Source organism: Oculina patagonica, chromosome 2 (genome assembly GCF_052425735.1).
Source record: "Oculina patagonica isolate OP01 chromosome 2, crgOcupat, whole genome shotgun sequence".
Taxonomy (NCBI): domain Eukaryota; kingdom Metazoa; phylum Cnidaria; class Anthozoa; order Scleractinia; family Oculinidae; genus Oculina; species Oculina patagonica.
The window spans coordinates 4,768,794-4,789,077 of NC_135759.1; the positions used below are offsets into that span (position 1 = coordinate 4,768,794).

Below are 20,284 nucleotides of genomic sequence, written 5' to 3' on the forward strand. Positions count from 1 at the left end.
AAATTTGTGTTTAGATTACCTAAAAGAAAATCAAAATCAAGATCTCAATGAGAGTGATGAGCAGGAAATCATGACAATGGAGCCATGAAATGCTTGGGGACAACTTTTTATTGCTGGTTTTCACTGTCACGCAATCAAAAAATAAATTCGAAACCATTCAACTACAGAAGCTATTAATTTCAAATATTATCTAGACAATAAATAGATAAACAATTTCTCCAAGTTTCAGGTCTGTGCGGTGTACCGTTCGCGAGTTATTTGCCGACACTTTCCACGCAAATTTATAAAGCTTAGTATGGAGATGCCATAACTGTGTCCTTCTGAGGGACACAAATATGGCCGCCGCGATGTCAGAGAAACCATCTGGAACTCAATTCTGTTTACAACAGCGGCAATCTTTGGCTCATGAGCTAGTACAGTTTTACATAAACACCACTTATTATATCTGAAATGTTCAATCTGCTGAAAATGGCAAGGAAAGACTTTTTTTCAAACAAAACAGCTTTGTCACGGAACTCAGCTTGATGTCACATACGACGGAGAACTCGAATATTCAAAATGCTCTGTTTAAAAAACGAATGCCACTATCGATCTGGAAATTTGCAAAAAGAAAATTTTTTAGTTTATCTTACGTCTAATGACAACGAAAATTTAGTAGGGCTAGTAAATTTTGATTTCAGAATTTTATGACGTAACATGAAAACCAAGAATAGGCAATCAATTGGGAACCCCGACCAAAACTCTCAGTTTGCCCAAGAGTCTAACTTAAGCAATTTGGAAATAATTTTGCTTACTTATTTTCATATTTTCTCTGTAAAATTTACTCAAGTTATATAGCTTCTTACCCTTTTGGCCATAATGCTGCTTTATTTATTTAGCACCAATTGTTTAGAATTTGTCCATGTTTTTTCTTTTAGAATAGCTACATACAAAGGGCATTCTGATATTGAATGCCAGAGTAAAAATATTTATTTTAAATTATAATTAAGTTTTCATATAGCGCGCACTTTGATTGGCTGAAACAGTGTACTTTATCAGTCAGTTAAATGTATCAATGGATATTTAATTTTTCATTTTTGGGTGTTTTAATGTAAGTTATGTCATGTGAAGCACAGTTCCTAAATCTAAAGCATGCTTCACAAAGTACTTACAAACTTTTAAAACTCTACAAAAGAAGAAGCCTTGTTTATAAAGCTTTCCTTCCTTCCTCCTTAACTTAAACTAAAAATCAAACAGCTAAATAAAAAAATATGCGAGAATACACACAAATGTTGAACTCCTTGAAATAGTAAACAAAAATGCGGAACTAATTTCGAGGTATAAAAAAATGCAGGGATCGAGAACAGAGTCTATTAAATTACAGGATTTAACGTTGATCGACAAGCATTCCTGCAGATTGGTAAGCCTTGAATATAAAGCTGTGTTTAGACCGCACGGCTTTTTACACCGTCGGCTTTTAACGTTAAAATGACAATTGTTGCACAAAAGAAAATAGTTTGTCCCTGCACGAATAGACGTACGTAAGCTTATATTGAGCTTATGTTTTTAAGACTTCGCATATACAAAAAGATATAAACTGTTTTAAATGTTTTGAGTAGTCTTAAAATCAATATCAGACCTCCACTGCAGCGCCATTTTGCTCTGATGCCGTTACGCCATTGTCCACCGCAGTCTTCGAAGCCTTTTTTGTCGGCGACCTCTTCCGCTCAGGCAATTCTTCAGTCTTTTGTAACTTTACTCCAGACTTCTGGTTCGCCACACGGCTGCTCGTTCTTTCTGGCGCAGGTCTTTCCTTCTTTGCCGTCTTCGCTTTTTTCACCGCTGGTTCGCCACTATCGGTCTTCTTTGGCCTTCCTCGAGCTTTTTTCGCGGGTTTTTCTTCCTCCTTGCTTGCTTCTTCTTCCGATTCTTCGACGCCATGTGCTTTCTCTTCCTCAATTACCTCGGGTTGCAAAGCTGTTTCTTCGCTCGCTTTGTTTTCTTCTGTCTCTTCAGAGCCACCAGGTTGACTAATTTCTTCAGCTGGAGGCTTTTCTTCGGTCATGCTGGCTTGTTTTCCTTTCTTTCCTCGCTCTTTCGTCGATTTATTTACCATGCCGAAAACGCCAAACAGCGGAAAACTGCCTATCGATCGACAAAGACAGACAGACGGACAGGATGTCCTTTCAGACCAGAATTCGGTGAAAACCACTAAAACCGGTTTTTCTCCGGTTTTATTTGACAGGAAATCGATTCATTGATCCATTGGCGGTGTGATTGACAGCAAGAAAGTTATTTGCGAAAAGAGACTGACATCGTTTGAAAACAACAGACGCTCTCGAACCGCAGATGTTTTCTGAAAAATGCTATTGTGCTCGCTATTCATGGGCAAAATAAACGCTATTCCTCTCGTGGCTTTTTCAAAAGTCAACAAACGCTGAAAAAGACATTCTTTGTTAGATAGCAATCTTACTTTTCGGGTAACGTAATCTTCGAGTGGTCGACTTGTCGTGACGTCGCAAATGAAAATGCGGGGTTTTCCCTGAGTGTACAAAATGATCGTCATGTAAGTGCAATCACAGTGTCTCGAAAAATATAACAACTCCCCAAATCATAAAACATTGGCTTTTCTCCCTAGACGAAAGCAAAAACAAAAGCTACAGAATTATGACTGACTTCTGTTTTTTTTATTGGGTAGCTTGTTCCCTAAAGAGATATACAGGCTACAAGAAAGCAGTTGAAGTTTTAAAATTCATTTATTTTTATTAAACTGCACGGGCAGGGGGCAGGGGTTGTGCAACCCTCCCTAAATATAGCCTGCGGCTTTGAAATTTGTTTACGTCACCAGTCAGTTCCGCCATTCCTTAGTACTGCACCCCTCCTAAGAAAAATCCTGGATCCGCCTCTGCTGCAGTTAGCATTGTATGTTAATTGTTTCATAGAACATCAAACTTTTAAAAAGAGCAGGTCCTCCGTTTTATTTCAGTACAGTAAGGATTTCTGCTCAGTCTATTTTTCTGATTTTTCCAGTAAGAACTGCTTCAACTTTTCTTCAGGGGTTAATATGCTAAAATTTTAAACTGTCCACAGCCTCTCGATTTTTCAACGCAAAAAAGCAATCTCGATTTTTCAACGCAAACAAAGCAAACAAGCGAGCGTGCGGGGGGGGGGGGGGCGTTAAGCGAGCGAAGTAAGCGAAGGAAAAATAGAGCTTTTTTTTCGCTCCCCGCCCCCCCCACCCCCTTGCTTCTTCCATTTTGCGTTGGCGTCCAGTTCTCTCGGCCGTTCTCACCGTGCGCTCATCGATCGAAAAAACAAAAAAAATAGAGGGCTGTGGACAGTCTACTAAAATTTAAGCCTATGGGTTATAAATCCACTAGGAAATCTCATCTTGCAGTTTATGCTCAAACTGTGAAAACTACAACTTCAGATTTTGACAACACACTGCTATACCTGTGGTGTAAAACACTAGCATTTGTAACCCCCAAAAGCTACATGTATGCTGAAGTCCCCCCCCCCCCCTTCCCACTCCCAACTAACATGGGAAGGCTTTGTAACCACATTTATATACCCAAATGCAGAATTACCCAATCAGAAGCCTTGTCTACGGTCCTGTATTGTTTTTTTGGAGGGGGGGGGAGATATGAAGTCAATGACCTGAAATCACTATGAATATTGCCAGATTTTTGGCTGAATTTGGCATTTGGCGGCAATGAGCATATCAGGCTTGTTTGGTCTCACCATGGGCACTTTGGCTCACCAGGGGTATTTTGGTTCAACCAGTAATGGGCTCCTGGCTCAACGGCATCTCACCAAAAATACAAACTATAAAGTGACCAAACTGGCCTGACATGCTTCTGAAGCATACCAAAAAGGTACAATAAATTACAAGTATGTACAATGGTTGTAACCAAGTGTGACAATTAAAATAGGGTCTCTTACTATTTACACTGTTTCTACAGCTGCAGTACCTAAATCTTATTGTTTTGAGTCGTGTTGTCAGCAGCGACTGATTCTCATAACTGGTGTCCATACATTCCTTAATCTTTGTTGATCAGTTCCTGAATTCCCATTGTCTGCATTGTTGTATTTGCAGTGACATTTTAAGGAGAAATATGGTGCTGAACAGAAATGTTGTATAGCCAATGATCAGCTTTCCACTGCGGGACTTTGGTATTGTGTAGTTCCATCATATAACCATACCTCCCCCGACACCTCCCCCACAGAAGGCATTTTTCCTACCACCCCACCCCTCTGAAATTTCCAATTAAGCTTGTTCTTTTCCTTTTAAGTTGTTGGTCTCTGAGAATCCTCCACCCCCCAGGAAATTCCAATCCCTTCTGTGGGGGGAGTATGGACATTTTCTGGAACCACACATTAAAGTATCATGTTTTCAGAAAGAACTGAACTGAAATTGTTCCAGCCGTCTCTTTTTAAGCATTCAGATACTACAGTCACCAGGCAAGAAGACCAACTGTAAACACAACTTTGTCCGGCTGTTCTAACATGTGAACTGACTTAAGTTTATCAAAGAAAACTACTTTGCCAGGGTGCCAAACCCTGATGCCAGCCTGCTCCAAACCTTAATAATTCCCCTAGTGTGTCTGTTTACTTAATAGCTAGTTACAGTATCTCAGTATCAGTAAATTGTCTCCGAAGCACAATAGTTGTATGAGCCGTCCACTAAGGGGTGTTGAAATCCAGGTTTGTTGGTGCTACTGGAGTCATGATTGTTTCGTGGTCAGCAGTTATATTTCCAAGTGATAATTCCTGGGTAAAAGTATCAGAGCTTTCTCTTTCACTATCTCCAATGGATCTACTGTTAGAAATTTGCCGAAGCAGGCCTTTTCCCTCTTCTCTGCCCTAAAGAAAACAAATGTAAACAAACATGATGGAGAAGCAGACAAAAATTTTGATTGGAGTAAAGGAACAGACCATAATTTTTGAGGGGGGAGGGGTCAGGCAATTTTTCGGGGCAATGCATAATTATTTTTCTCACCTTCAAATTGTGCAAGAATTTTTTTTAAACAGTTCATCCTACTTTTATCTTCATGGTTCCCCTTGCATGATTTTTTTTTCACTTTTTTTGTTATCTGTGAAGGATTTTTTTTTTGTTCAAATTGCCCAACCCCCTTGTTCGAATTACCCAATCCTCCTTCCCCCCCCCCCCAACTAAAAAGAATCATTGTCCATCCCGAACAAATTGAGAATGACAAACAAAGAACTAATGAAAACATGTTATTTCAAGTAAATACAATAAAGAAAGAGTGAAAAAAATAATATGGTTGCAAAGAAAATGGACACAAAAAAGTGGGATCAAGTAGCAGTTCTTACAAGGTTGCTACCCTTGCTACCCTTTGAGAGAACAATAGAACAGTAAAACAACAGGAACAATGCTTCTAGACCCCAAAACAATAGCAACTACACCAGAGGACCAGTAGAATTATGAGTTTATAAGAGCTAGCTGTTATACTACTGAAAATTTGAATTGATAAGGAATGGTAGGTGGAGGGTGAGTGTGGAAGGGGGGTGAGGGACGGACAGACGGACGGACAGATGGACAGACGGACGGACAAATGTAAAAGTGAGGCCTGGGCAAAAATGAAAAGACTCTTACCTCATTGAATTCACAACACTTGTGAGCATACATTTCAGCATCTTCAAGATTTCTTTTCTTCAGATTGTATTTTGCCAGAAACAAGTATGCAGAACACAAATCAGCTACTGACAGTATCTGCCAAATAAACAGTGTAAGGAATCAAAATCTGAAATACAGAGGGGTTTCGAATGGTAAATGCGAGATTTTGCGAGACGGCGAGACTGATATATTTTCTGCGAGCCTGAGACCTTTTTTAGCCTTGCAAAAGACATTGAGAAGGCGTCAAAGAAAAAAATTGAGACGACAAGACCCCTGAAATTTGGGTAAAATTTTGCGAGACACGCAGTTTTTGAAGGACCATTCACCACCCCTATACTGGACAGGTGTGAGTATACAGTCATGTAATCCAAATCCATTCAACAGGTAAGATTGTCTAACAATATTCAACTTTTTACTTTCTACTTGACTATATACTCTTACCCCAACAACCTCTGTCTGTTCCACATAGCGGTTGTATTGAATAGCTGCATCATCATCTTCTTGTAGTTGCTCATGCAATCTACCAAAAATTAAGAGATCAAAATAATTAAATAGGAGCTATGATGGATTATTTGTTTCTGTGACAGATGTCAACACAGTAAGTGCAGTGGCTTGACATGTTAGCATGTGGCAGCCGTAAAACAGACATCATGCTGTCATTTTGGTATGGAAGTGGCAGGTAATAGACCGTTAGACATGTAAGTATGGAAGCAGTGATTCAGACAGCACATTGGAAGTGTTAGCTGAGATAACGCATTCACAGAAGGGCAGTAGTGAGTCAGGAGTCATCTGCCAGTGTGCAAGGGGACTGTCCTGGAAGAGACCGCAATATTCATTTGATAGCATATCAGTAGTAAGTCAAATGATAATTACAACAACAACAACAACAACACAACTTCAACTTTATTTTGCACCCTTACAGTAAATTAAATTAACAATACAATAAATAAAATAAATAAAGTAAAGTGCATGACTGCCCAGAATAACCACGATTGGCTAACAAGATTGGGCAGCCATACTTAGTTTTAATTACAATAATTTATAAAAAGGTCAGGTATATTTAATATTTACATAGCAAACTATACAACACACAAACACACAAAAACAAAACTAAGTAGGCTTAAAAAAAATTAATGGAAAAAAGATGGAAAATGATGTATTATAGTTATAAATATGAAAGGTTCAGTTAATAGCTTGTGATAATGCTTAATTTATATTTTTTCTTAAATTGTTTTAGTGACAGAAGCTTAATGTCATCACTGATAGCATTCCAGATTTTAGCGCCCTAGCAGTGTGCCAGTGGTGGGTCACACAACATGCAATAGCAGAGAACATGAAATTTAAAGCAAATTCACTGGGCACGTGTACAAATGCAAATTTTGGAGCTATGAGTTAACTGGTTAATACCTTGCCAGCTTGATTACTGCCATTCCTTCCAAATCACCAACCGACATAGCTCTAAAATAACACTGAAATAGGAATCATTTGATCACACGTTATTAATAATGATCTGTAGTGAAAATGAGGCATGGTAGAAACACTTGACTGTGTGTACGATGTAAAAGTGATTCTATAGTCCCAACTGGTAAGCTTTGAGTACACTGCTACTTACTTTTTTGGCTTGTTGCATGCTGTCCAACTTTTCATAGCTTTCACCCAAAGCAACTAACATTCTTGAGTCATTTGGTCTGCGAATAATAATTAAGGAGTAAATTGAACTTAGTTCTTTGAACTTAGTAAATTGAACTTAGTTCTTGTGTATAACACATTGTATTTTAAAACTGTAAAAATAGCGAAATATATACCTGAATTTGTGAGCTTGTCTGTAGTAATACAAGCAGTAAAATGGCATTTTAAGGATTTCATACGTCTGTCCTAGTCCATACCAAGCTCTGTAGTCTCTGTAATTTACCTCTAGCAATAAACAAATAACAAAATACACATTAATAGTAACCTGGGAGGTATAATTATTGTTTAGAGAACATTAAATCACATGATAGAGGTGAGTAAATAGTTTACATGTCAATCACAATCCAAATAAAACAGTCAATGCATAATGCAAGTCACAATTGAGCCAAAATAGCCAACATATTTTAAATAAATATATAACCGGCGTGTATATTCTGGTTTGCGTAGCATGAAGTGACTTGGAGGATTGCTACTACCCCTGGGTCAGGATGCCCCAAAATTTAACCATACCCATTAATACAACCAAGTGGAGAAAGGAACTGTGAACGTTACGTATCTTGCCTTATAAAGATTACAAAACAATGAACCTGGCTAGAGCTTAAAAACCCATACCACTTGATCCTAAGTCTACTGTCTGAGTTTGATATTAGAAAATCACAACTTTGTTCAATGAAATACAGTAGAGTTCTACGCAAAGTCCAGGGCAGGAAAAAAATTTGAAATCCACTTTCCCAGTGGGCCAGTAAATTTCAGTTTCCACTTGCCCTCGCTTAAATATTTCTTGCTGTCACTATGGCTCACAAGACTACTGAGGCTAATTTTACTTGCCCACCGGGCCACCAAACTACTATTTTTTCTTGCCCAAGAGCAAAATTTACTTGCCCCAGGAAATCAGACCTGGGATTTTTCCTGCCCTGGAACCCCTAAAAGTTATAATCCTGCAGGTCTGGAGTTTCATAAGAGATCCTGAAATCTTATTAGAAATATCATCCTCTGTCATCCCTATACCTATCGCTTTCCTGTATGCCTCTATAGCAGCTGAAGTGTTTTTCCTCTCCATAAATTCATGTCCCATCAGTGTCCATGCTGATGTGTATTGAGGGTTCAGTTTAAGTGCACGTTGGAAATAGGTCACTGCTTTTTCATGCTGATCATGGAGGCTGTAGTAATTTCCTATTAAAAAAGATATTTTGTAGCAAATGAAATAAAACATGTATATTAATGTATGGAAAGGGTTATACAGCTGTACCCCTTTATATGCATTACAGGCCTGTCATGTCAGCTCATAAAGATTATTATCTATTTTTCAAGAATAACCTAGTTTTTTCAATTTTATTTTTATTAGTAAATAAAAGTTCAATGAGATGGATGCAAGATAACTTCATAATATATAAATTATTGTCCAACACAGATGTGAGGCAAGTTTGGGCAATTTGTAGTTTCAGACCCAAGATAATAATATTTTTGTTAAAGATGTGTCAGTAGTGAAAAGGGCTACAATTTCAGAGGCTATTGCTTCAATTTTCAAAAATTCAGAACCCTATTTCATTGGATCAACCTGAACTTATTTTATCCCAGCTTAGTACTTTAGTTAGGTCACATAAATTCAAAACATTTATAAATTAAAACCAAACATCAAGTCAAAGGCTTGATGTTATTTATGTCGATACATTTGGCCTATTGTTGCTTCCACGCATATTTGTTAATCCGATGGTGGTCAGTCATGTGACATAACAGCCAATCAAGTGTAAAGGGATAATCAGTTCGGCAGTATAAATGACGGGTCGCAGTGGCAAGTATTCCCTCTTGCTTTCACCATTGCAGCGAGTACATCTCCTGGGAAGACAATTTTCCCAACCTCCACTCCGGATCCCTTATTACTACCTGTCGGGTTAGCATTTGTGCTATGTCATTTTGCTTGTCAGCCGTGGGGCGCCTTTTCCGCCCCACCTTTGCTGAAAATGATATTAAATATCATTAAAAAAAATTTAATTACCATTATCGTTGGCAATTCACTTCCACTTGATTTTCAATTAAAACCGCCACAGTATTTAAGGGGCCGAAATGCCAACTTGTGTGCCATCCAGTTTTTGTTCTTTAAAACATCTTCAGCAAACTAGTTCGACTTCACACAGAGCTCCCCAATCTAATTTTTTAACAACGTTTTGGCATAAAATTTATTTATTAACCTCATCAGTTAGAAGGCTCAACTAACCTATTACACAGCATGTTTCCTCTCTGTACTTGTCAATGCTGTTTGTGTGGTGTGCTAAGTAGCTCAGTTCTGGCTTCATTTCCTGTACAAAAAGAAAAATTCAACTATAATCAAGAGCAAATGATTTCAGCATAACCTATGGTATACTGCTTTCTCCCCTCCCCTCCCCCCCCCCCAGACCCATCTAATCTCCTATTCCCTACAGAAACTGGAGTTAGAATCAGTAACAATAAGACTTCTGGCTTTATTAATTACAACTTACAATTAAAGTGAAAAGAATCAAAAAAGATTTATAACTTCTCACCTTAACATAAAGAATATTGGAGTATGTATCCACATGCTCCAGCGAATATGGATCTCTTTTTTGTACTTCCTTGAATAACTCACATGCAGCGTCAAAATCTAGAGCCAAATAAGAAAACAATGCATATTTAAGACTTGGATCTAAATGCCACAAAGTTGAGCCAAGAAACATTACTCTCACATTACCAGTACTCTCCACTAGAAGACAAATGTGTACCAGTAAATTTATGGTCCAGGGTAATCTTTTTATGAGTATATTACCAAATTGAAGAAACGTTGACCCTGCAAAAAGCATAAACCATGAACGATAGGACCGAATGGCATTCTGGGTACTGGTGAATTAAATTCTGGGTAGCGGCGAATTTAAGTAATATTCCGTTTATTAAGTTATCACAATGTTTTCTTCGTTTGGAACCGTAAGTGCGTGTTTTATGCAATTTTTGTATTATAATGGTTATTCTGCCACAGACGGGGACTATTTTTTTTCCAATTTCCCAGCAAACATTTGGGTCGCATCGTTGTTTATGCTTTTCACGGGTCAACGTTTTTTTAATCAGGCCCAGGTTGTACAAAGGGTGGATAACACTATCCACCGGATAAATTGCTATCCAGTGGATAAGTCTTGACAAAACATACTATGCTATCCACTGGATAGCGATTTATCCGGTGGATAGCGTTATCCACCCTTTGAACAACTGGGGCCAGGTGCAAAAATTGAGAACTGCATGAGGTTAAATTTATGCAATTTAACCAAGTTAACCAACAACAAGTGTGAAGTCAGCTGTCTTAGTGGTCAGCGGTTGCTAGAGCTCTCTTGTCAAGCTCAGTTCTCTACGTTGACAGACATTACAGCATGGTGTCATGTCTTCATACTAAGGTGGAATTTCAGGGATGTTAAGCGAGTTCTTCCCATCCCTCCCTCTCCTGCTTTTTAAATTATAATTATATTATTTATTTACTTTTTCCACTGACTGAGTCAGTGTGAGGGGTGTCTGTGTGTGGGGGCTCATGGCTGTTTTGTTGGGATTGCCGGCCTTGGCAGCTTTATTCTGAGGGGTGGCTGACCACAGCAGAGGCCCCCAGATATCCCAGGCACCCATCCTCTAAATACACGAGGCAGTTAGTTAATGGCTGATTGGAACCAATTTATAATACCTTACGATAGCTGCTTTCAGCCCTGTAAGGTGGACAGTAGGTAACTAGGAAACACACTTTAATTTAGTTATTAACATAGTACTTATTTATTGTAGTATGATGGGCTCCTATAAGCTGGAATTGTTCACCACCCTTTCCTACAGTTTAGGGAACAGCTACCATCCCTTTAATTAGAAAAAAAACCCAGTACTTGAGGACCTGTGGTGACTTTTCAGCCACATACATACAATGCAGTGTTCCACAGTGAAAGACTTCACGTTTCCCATCCAGCATTTTAAGGTAACGTAGTTTCGGTAAACTAATGATTATTGTGTAAAACAGGGTTTGTAAACTTTTTCAGGCCAAAAATTCAAGGACTTTTCAAGGACTTTCCAGGACCCTCCTTGGAAATTGCAAGGACTTTTTTCAAGAAATTTACCCCAAATCAACGATTTCAGTCTGTTGTGCCGTTGATGTGCTTGCTGAAGAACTAATAAAAACAAATCGCTTATTTTAGCTGTCTTCTCATTGCCTTTCAAGGACTTTCAAGGCCTTGAAATCGAAGTCCTGAAATTCAAGGGTTTTCAAGAGTTTTCAAGATGAACGAACCCTGGTAAAATCAACTTGTACCTCTAGCATGATACTGTGCCAATGCAGTCTGCAGTAAGATGTATTTGTTTTCTGAAAATCCAGCCTGGCTTAGATTTGCATATCGTTCCAGCCCTTCTTCATTCAACTGAAGTTCAATGGCTACACTGGCTTGAAAAAATTGACACATCCAGTGGGAGGGGAGGGTCAGTGACTGAAGCTACGACAATAATAGGATCACGTATCAGTCAGAAAAAAAGGGAAATTATGTTTTTATCTTTTTGGTTAAAAATAATTAGGCAACCTAACAGCTCATGTATTGACTTACTAATTAAGCTCAACAGTGGTATCATTTAGAGGGACAGAGGGATTTTGAAACATTCCAGGACAATATGTGAAAACAAAAAGTAGTGAAAAATTTAAATTCCCTGCGTTAAACCATTATTACTTCAATGTCAAAATGTCATAATTTCTGTATGGTTGTTGCACACAAATGATGAAAAATTCTACCGACTGAATTTTCTGAAATCGTAAAACTTTCAATCTCTCTGGTAAATTTATAATTAGCTGTGTTGCCATGGTAATGCATCATGGTCTTAAGTGAAATGCAAGAATTACAAAATTAATGCAGTGGCTTATCTTGCAACTTGCCAATTTTGAGCTCATCAGCTGCAACCAGTTTGGACGTGAATGCAAAATAAAGGATAGGCGGTACTCTAAAGATCGGAAAACTGTGTTCAGCCACCTTAAGTGGAATCACTTACAACTTCCTTGTCAGTGCAAAGAGATGAGAGCTCCAGCCAGGCACCCCAGTGAAGAGGTTCTTTATTCACAGCTTCCTGCATTACTTCTAAGGCATCTTCTCTTAAATCAAGTTTCTTTAGCACAACACCATACCTACATGTACAAGATGCAAAGAATCATTCTGTGAATGAAATAAGTGCGTACGGAGTGTTGTTTCCTTGGCGGGATCCTGGTGAGAATATAATTCCCGGTGAGATTCTTTCGAGCAAAAACTTTTCCCAGGTGGGATCCTGGTGCGAAGCCTGCCATCTTCATTTCCAAGGTGATGTACTGTACAGTAGGTTAAGTCTGCGTCAAGCCAAGTGGCCCATACAGGCTGGCACTTATCCCGGTTACTGTAGCATGAAGCGACTACAGGGGAGTATTTCTACTCCCTCCTGGATGACTTTTGAGGCTGCTACCTTGATGTGGTGGGATGGCTTGTGAGGCTTAATGATCCTTTTGGGCTATGGCGGTGAAAGTTATTCTCCTGGCAGGTTCAACCTGGGAGAGGGTCCTGACTAAAGGAGAGGGTTCTGACTAAAACCAGCCTCCTGGCCCTCCAGGTTGGGGGTTAGGCGTGAGGTTGACAACCTCACCCTGTAAAAAAGATTTTGTCATGGAAACACCAACAAGTGTATTCTATACTTACAAGTAAAGACAAAATCCATCAAGCTCTCTATGTTTCTTGAACAGTTCAGCTCTCAAAGAAGTCAGGGCCTTGTTGTGTACATTTTCTTGTGGACCTTGAGAAGAATGACCATGCAAGAGAGGCGAAATGAACATTAATTTTTACAAATTGATTTCAAGAATGCATTCGTGAGTTAAAAATAACTGGAAGCAATTATGGCAAATTGTAGCATTTATTTTAAACTTTTAGAGCTCAATGGGCAAAAGCAGTATTTAAATGTATATGTTGTGGTTTAATTTTGTTTTTGGTTTAAAATTTTTCAAACCAGTTTGATTTTTATTTTTCATTGTCTCCTATTCATTATCATAATCTGAAACAAAGGGAAATAAAAATCAAACTGGTTTGAAAAATTTTAAACCAAAGATAAAATTAAACCACAACATATACATGTACAAGTACATGTCCCTTTGGCCCTTGGTACAATTTTTTATTTTCCTTTGTTTTGGTGAATGGTAATTATATGATGATGCATATAAAACAAAAGAAGAAACGAAATTGTGCCAACAGGGTAAATTATACCACAACATACACGTACAACTGTGCCATTTGAAACATTGTTACCTAAAACATCCATCATTTCATCATTCTTGTGTTTTTCCCCAGCCTACAAATGATTTTCAAAAAAAACATACATAAGGATTTGCATTTCTATTACATTATACTTTTGTACACATTTTCCTGCAGACATAAAAAAGTAAAAAGTGAGAGAAACTTAAATGTGTGGTTCTAGATGTCAGATACTTCCTCACAGGGAGGCTAGAAGCGACTGGAAATTCCTGGTGGTTGGAGGGGTCCAAAAACTTCAAGTAAAAATATGAAGGTAATTGGAATTTCCAGAGGGGTGAGGGATTGTAGGAAAAATCCCTCCCATGGGGGAGGTATGGATTATTTATGGAATTACACAATGTTAAATTCTGCATAGTCACTCCTGTTGTGGTTCAGTTTTACCCTAGTCACAACTTGGTATTTTCTTTTGCCCTCGACTGGTGTACAGAAATATGTGATAATGGATACAAAAATAAAGGAAAATACCAGATTATACCAAGGTAAAACTGAACCACAACATTTCATTTGAACGTATCATCCAGGGTGCATTCCGGGTACACGCCATGCCAAAGATACGCCAAATTCTTTTTATAGGTCTATGCCAAGGTCCTTAATTATTCATACCTAAAATAAGTCAACTGTAGGCCACTTAAGAGGTGCCAACTACAATCGTACGCCAGAATGTTGTGCAATTTTGAAATCCACACTGAAGATCTTCGGCAAAGCCTATGTAGAATGCAGCCTAGCATATCACTTCCGTAGATGGTGTGTCAATTTGAACTCCTTTAGGGTTTAACCATCTGATTTTACATGGGGATGGGAAGGGGGCAGCGAGGGGGGGCATGCAGGTCTGAACTTCCTGTTTCTCATATTTTTCACCCTTGGTTCCCATTCCTTCCTTAGTGCTTCCTGCCTGTTTGTGCTTAGATTTCTGTAGCAAAATATTACACAATGTTGCAAAAAGTCCAACTTCTCCCAGTTTCCACCACCTTGGGAATCCTGCATCCCACCCTTTCTGCTTCTGCCTCCCATGGGATCCCCCCATTATTCCCAGTTCCCCCCCCCCCCCCCCCCCCCCCGAGCTACTCACCAAGTATCGTGAATACATATACAAGAAGTACGCCTTGTGACTGGTGCAACCTTCCAGGAAGAAAGCCGCTCTGTCAAACTCCTTTAGATCAAAGAATGTTTTGCCTAATGTATATTTATCAAAGTCTTTTACAAATTGTGCATCGTAATAATCAGTTTTTGGAAGATGCTCAGATGATGTAAAAGAAGGAATAGAGAAGGCCAACTCTGCAGACCTGGGTAAATAAAACAGAGAAAAAAGAGATGTATTAAGCTATTTACTTTTTATTATGTGATTATAATAATAATGATATAATAAAATAATTTTTCAAGAGGAGGCTCCCGTCATATGACGTGGTTTTCAGGAAGGTCCTCAAATAAAACTAATAACAAAGTTAAAAATCAAGTCAAAGGTAAAAATATAAAATTACAAGTATACAAAATTTTCTAAAATTAGGAATAATGATCTAAACATTTTATCAATAAAAAGCTAAAAGTACTTTGCTATTAAAAAGTTCTTAATTTTCTTTTGGTTTTTTTTTAAAATGTTACAGGGCATAGGTCTTTAAAAAGCATCTGGTAATGTTGACCAATCCACGGTACATTTATAGCTTGTGATCCTTTTTCCCATGTCTGTTCTTATTTTAGGGAATCGGGGCAGATAGCTGTTTTTTGTGCTGTAGACGTTTTTCATGGTGGTTTTGAAGGTGTCAAAGTGTTCTGAAATGTTCCGTGGGTTCCCTGGATTATACCCAGCTTGCCAAGTTTTAATCAAATGCTGAAGACACGAAAAGAACTAACAACAGAAACACTAAAACAGCGTATCACAACCCAAATGATCACCATGACTTTTCGATAACCAAAACTACATCTGAGCCACCTTAACTCCGTAAAAATATTGACTTTTGAATCGGTTTAATCTTACCATTTCGCACTGTGAAGCAAGCCTCTCTCGGAACATTCCTTCACCGCGTAAAGAAGATCTCGTTTGATCTCAGGCAGACAAACATTCGACACGGCCGCCATGTTGTTTTCAAAAGCCCGCGCGCAGAACAACGGTCGGGGACTGGGACCAACGCCAAATAAGGAGATGGATAATTTTTTGAAAAACGTAATTTTCAGACAGAGGTGTTCCTCTCGTTTTTACCGAAATGCTTGGAATATCACTGTAGCATTATGCTTTTTGAACTATTTCCATGCCCCTCGATGAAATACGCGGCCGTTCCGGTGGCGTGGGAAAAGAAATTTAACAAATTCGAAACAAATGGTACAAACTTAAGAAAAATATTACAGCGTTGAACGTGTACACACTTTCAAGACATACAGGAGGACAAAACGAAGCTGTTCCACAGGAACAGCTGTTCTTCATGCACTTTCCAGCTGGATGAGAAAAAACATTCAACCAATCTGGCTGGCTTTTTTTAATCAGCAGTTTTCTTGCTTTATAAAGTATAACATGTCGAAACATGTAAAATTTCATGAAAATCTAATAACTCGTTCGTTAGAAATCGTGCGTTTTCTCAGCCAGCTGGGAAGTGCATGAAGAACAGCTTTTCTGTGGAACAGCTTCGTTTTAACCCCGTTTTGTCCTCCTGGACATAGATCGGTCGATACACATCGACTGACACTATCGACCGACATATCGGTCGACATATCCTCTCTTGGGTCGACATATCGACCGACATATCGACCCATTCGACCGACATATTGTCGACATATCGACAGACATATCGACCCATTCGACCGACATATTGTTGACATATCGACAGACATATCGACCCATTCGACCGACATATCGGTCGACATATCGACCGACATATCGACCGATTTATCAACCCTCTTTTAATAGACCCGGGAATAGAACATTGTACTTTATATACTCCACACAAATGGAAAGCACTCCACTCTTTCGAACAATCCATTTATTATCTTTTCTCCATTTTACCCCGGACGAAGACTATTAATTTCATGGGTATTTTCAGAAATTGACATGGGGTAAATGTGAATTTGAGTGAAATTTTAGGTTTAAAGAAAGGAAAAAGAAAGAAATTGTTTTTGAAACACCACCGGAAAGTTGACCCCCACGCCAGAGCACTCCAGGTTGTCAGGAGGACTAACTGGTATCCTTTTACCAATTTTAAAGTTCAAATTATAATTTTAAATCACATTAAATCTCCAATAATTCCTATTTCTCTAAATTTAACTAATCCTTTGAGAAAAATTATCTCCTCCCAAATAATCCCAAAAATCACCCAAAAATTCACAAAACACCGCAAAACATAGATTTGTGAAATGAGTGGAGAGTTTTTGGATTGCTTGAAACGCTAAAGAGATATTCGCATTAAACCCACATGAACGGTAGCCTGCGAACGCAGACGTATTTCCGCCTGTCGTTTCTCTCCGCCGAAAAATAGCTATTTTTCGGCGGAGAGAAACGACAGGCGGAAATACGTCTGCGTTCGCAGGCTACATGAACGGTGGAAATTGGCTTTCATGCGACCCCCCGCCTTAACTTGTGCAATTTGCAAATTCTTATAGACAACTTCTTATCTCCCAAGGCCGTAGCCAGGCTTCTGGCATATATAGACAAGGCAAAATCTGCAATCACCCAAAGCACGAGTCACTATACTAGAGGGGTCTGGGGAATGCTCCTCAGAAAATTTTGACTCTAAAAGCTCTGAAACACTTCTTAAAGCATTTTCATATTAGTCTCGTTCAAATGGGGATTATTTTCCCAACTAAAAGATTTTGTTTTTAATTTTGGGTTAAAATCTAGACAAGGCAAGTGCCTCGTCTTGCCTCTTGCTAGTTATGGTCTCCTTTTATTATATATGAAAAAACCCGGCCGTGAATTAATGATATGATATCTCTTCACGTGTTTTATTTTAACTAATCAAATCTTTCGCCACATCACAACCTCTTGCTCCGGATCCCGGGTGTTTGTTTTGAAGTAGTTCGTACTTAGCGTGTAAAATCAATATGAAACTGTCTAAATAAAATTAATGAACAACTCCGCAAGACACGAACGCTTCTAGTTTATAAAACTACTCTTCCCCCGCTGAACTGAAGAACTCTGGTCTTAAAATGCTTATTTTATATGTAAAAATTACTTTCATGTCGACAGTTGTGCAAGTGGAAATCGTAGATGAAAACTTGCACGTCTTCCATCTTTCTGTACCACTATCAGGCCTTATCTTCTCTTTTCCAAGCTCAATACGACATTCGTTCCACTAAAGTGCGTCCTTTTTTACCCGTTATCATGTTCAGCATATCGCTTTTATGTATTTTATTGGTAAAAATGCTCAATACTACGTCCTTTAAAGTACGTCTGTTAATAACCGTTATCGTGTTCATCGTATCGCTCTAACGTATTTCATTGGTATAATTGAGTGAACAATATTTATGAGGCAAAGATCGTTATATTTTTGGCTACACTTAGTCTCGTTGTATCAAACGTCGGCAAACTGTTACCGTCCGTGTACCAAAGGAGAGGAAACTTAAATGTTTCGCTTCGGCTTCTTCTTCACGTTAATCTTGTTTTTTTATCATGAGCCTTTTTATAGGCACTCAAAGGGAACTGGTAAACAAGGCAAGATTGAAGCTGGCCTGTTGTAAAACTTTATGTCAGATTTTTCGACTTTTGCATGCAGTAAATAATGCAACCATATGAATGTCCCGTACTCTCACTTCGCACGTATTATACCGGGTGAATGCGTAGGCTGTTTTTCACGGGCGTTTTTAGAAGTTGGCGGGAATTGTGTTACTTATGCCGGACTCGTCCCCAGTCGTCTCTTATGCGAAAATTGCAAGACGCGAAGAATGATCATGATTCCCTCCGTGTTCAGCAGTCGACTCAAGACGGACTCAGAAGACGACTGGGGACGAGTCAGTACTTATGCAATTTGCAAATTCTTACAGACAACTTCTTCTCTCCTTTTATTATATATTTAAGGTTAATACCTGTGCGAATAAGAATGATATGATATCACTTCACAGATTGTATATTGTCCAATCAAATCTCTCGTAGCACCTCAACGTTCTTGTCTGGATCCCGGATGTTTGTTTTAAAGTTGTTTGTACTTGGCGTGTGAAATCTGGTTTAAATAAAACGCTTGTAATTTATAAAACCACCCTGCCCCCGCTGAACTGAAGAACTCTGGTCTAAAAATGATGATTTTATATGTAAAAATTACTTTCATGTCGATAGTTGTTCAAGTGGAAATCGTAAATGAAAACGTGCAGGTCTTCTATCTTTCTGGCAAGGGGTTATCAGGCCTTATCTACTCTTTTTCCAAGCTCAATACTACGTCCTTTAAAATGTCGCTATTATTAGCCGTTATCATGTTCAGCATATCACTTTTATGTATTTTATTGCTAAATTGAGTAAACAATGTTTATGTGTGAAAGATATATTGTTTATATTTGGCTACATTTTTCTATCTTTCTGGGGCATTATCAGGCCTTCAATCTACTCTTTTTTCAAGCGCAATACTACGTCCTTTAAATTATGTCTTTCATTATAGCCGTTATCATGTTCATCGTATCGCTTTAATGTATTTAATTGGTATAATTGAGAAGCAATATTTATAAGGAAAAGATCCTTATATATTTGGCCACATTCAGACTTGCACTATCAGACGTTGGCAAACCGCTACCGTTTACCACTGAAGAAGAAAAAGACTAAAATGTTTCGCTTTTGCTTCACGTTGATCTTGTTTTTTATCATGAGCTCTTTTATAGGCGCTCAAAGCGAACTGGTTAGCAAGGCAAGTTTGAAGCTGGCCTGTAAAAACTTTAGGAGCATATTGAATGTCAGATTTTTAGACTCTTGCATGTAGTAAATAATGCAACCCTTTGAAAGTCCCGTTCTCACACTTCGCACGAGCTGATAGAAAAGTAAACGGCTTTCTCTAGTCCCCTTGTGCTTTATATATTGATATTGATAACACGTTTTCTTTTTCAGGTTTCTGCAAACGCAACAAAGGCAAATCAGTGCTGTAGAGAATGCTGTTGTCGCGACGGTGAGAAAGCAGCATAATTCTCTTCTCGACTTTTGGCGCTTAGATATCTATTCTTCCTTTAGTTTTATTTCACGTTATTCTCAGGTTTGGAATTTTTGACTGATAACAGATGTCTTCCTTGCTTCATTTTAGGTAGAGACGGCAGGGATGGCCAAAAAGGTAGGAAACGTTTCATACAGTCTATATCTAAGGTCATCTAACCGTTCGTAGGGCGGTGTCTTGTTTTTATAATAAGGGAGGTGGTCGTTAACAAAGGGTAAGCATTACTAAAAAGAATTCGATTAATGCATTTTCAGATACTGATCATGATAAACAATCACAATTGCTGAAAAACTCCCATTTGATATCTTTATCGGTATTTTGGGCGAATTTTAGGCTTTTAGCTCTTCTTTGCACTCGACACCGTCTTGGACAAATTGTAACGTACATTGCATTACACACTACATGACAGGTTAGTTACAGCGACGGGAGCAAAGTTTGCTGATAGCCTATATAACAAATTGTTAACAAAAATGTGTTGGTGTTAAAAACAAAAGAAATAGAATTAAAGAAAATTTGGATTTTAAACATGTGTGGAGTTCAGCTTTTTTACATTGGTATCTATAATTAGTCACTAAATTAAACTCCAT

General features: G+C 38.4%; 3 protein-coding genes and 1 long non-coding RNA gene across 4 annotated transcripts in view; 2 read left to right on the forward strand and 2 right to left on the reverse strand.

Moving 5' to 3' along the window:
* Positions 1-838: 838 nt before the first annotated feature.
* On the reverse strand, positions 839-2,186 carry LOC144642728 (uncharacterized). Its single transcript, XM_078501776.1, has one exon. It carries the CDS (start codon positions 2,093-2,095, stop codon positions 1,613-1,615), a length of 483 nt encoding a protein of 160 aa, XP_078357902.1. The 5' UTR covers positions 2,096-2,186; the 3' UTR covers positions 839-1,612.
* A 745-nt stretch (positions 2,187-2,931) lies between these two features.
* LOC144642729 (uncharacterized) lies at positions 2,932-15,676 on the reverse strand. Its single transcript, XM_078501777.1, has 15 exons — positions 15,560-15,676; positions 14,657-14,870; positions 13,582-13,624; positions 12,982-13,075; positions 12,311-12,443; positions 11,589-11,766; positions 9,826-9,923; positions 9,522-9,603; positions 8,315-8,479; positions 7,423-7,531; positions 7,230-7,305; positions 7,025-7,086; positions 6,059-6,137; positions 5,597-5,713; positions 2,932-4,842 (listed from the first exon to the last, which is right to left on the reverse strand). The coding sequence occupies exons 1-15, from the start codon at positions 15,658-15,660 to the stop codon at positions 4,663-4,665; spliced, it is 1,731 nt and encodes a 576-aa protein (XP_078357903.1). The 5' UTR covers positions 15,661-15,676; the 3' UTR covers positions 2,932-4,662.
* Positions 15,677-19,278: 3,602 nt separating this feature from the next.
* LOC144642860 (uncharacterized) lies at positions 19,279-19,814 on the forward strand. Its single transcript, XR_013568807.1, has 3 exons — positions 19,279-19,400; positions 19,598-19,655; positions 19,788-19,814. It is a non-coding gene; the product is annotated as an uncharacterized LOC144642860 (long non-coding RNA).
* A 285-nt stretch (positions 19,815-20,099) lies between these two features.
* The window catches only part of LOC144640791 (uncharacterized), a 6,496-nt gene continuing 6,311 nt past the window's right edge, over positions 20,100-20,284 (forward strand). The window contains exon 1 of the mRNA XM_078499866.1: positions 20,100-20,106. Within this exon, the coding sequence (XP_078355992.1) occupies positions 20,100-20,106 (7 nt within the window). The remainder of the gene's footprint in view (positions 20,107-20,284) is intronic.

Excerpts from the sequence above, each read along its gene's own strand:
- LOC144642728 (XM_078501776.1), bottom strand. The coding sequence starts at position 2,095 with ATGGTAAATAAATCGACGAAAGAGCGAGGAAAGAAAGGAAAACAAGCC.
- LOC144642729 (XM_078501777.1), bottom strand. The coding sequence starts at position 15,660 with ATGGCGGCCGTGTCGAATGTTTGTCTGCCTGAGATCAAACGAGATCTT. Across the intron at positions 13,625-14,656 it reads ATATGTATTCACGATACTTG|GCTGGGGAAAAACACAAGAA; the intron begins GTGAGTAGCTCG and ends AATCATTTGTAG. Across the intron at positions 7,532-8,314 it reads GGCATACAGGAAAGCGATAG|AGGTAAATTACAGAGACTAC; the intron begins GTATAGGGATGA and ends GTTTATTGCTAG.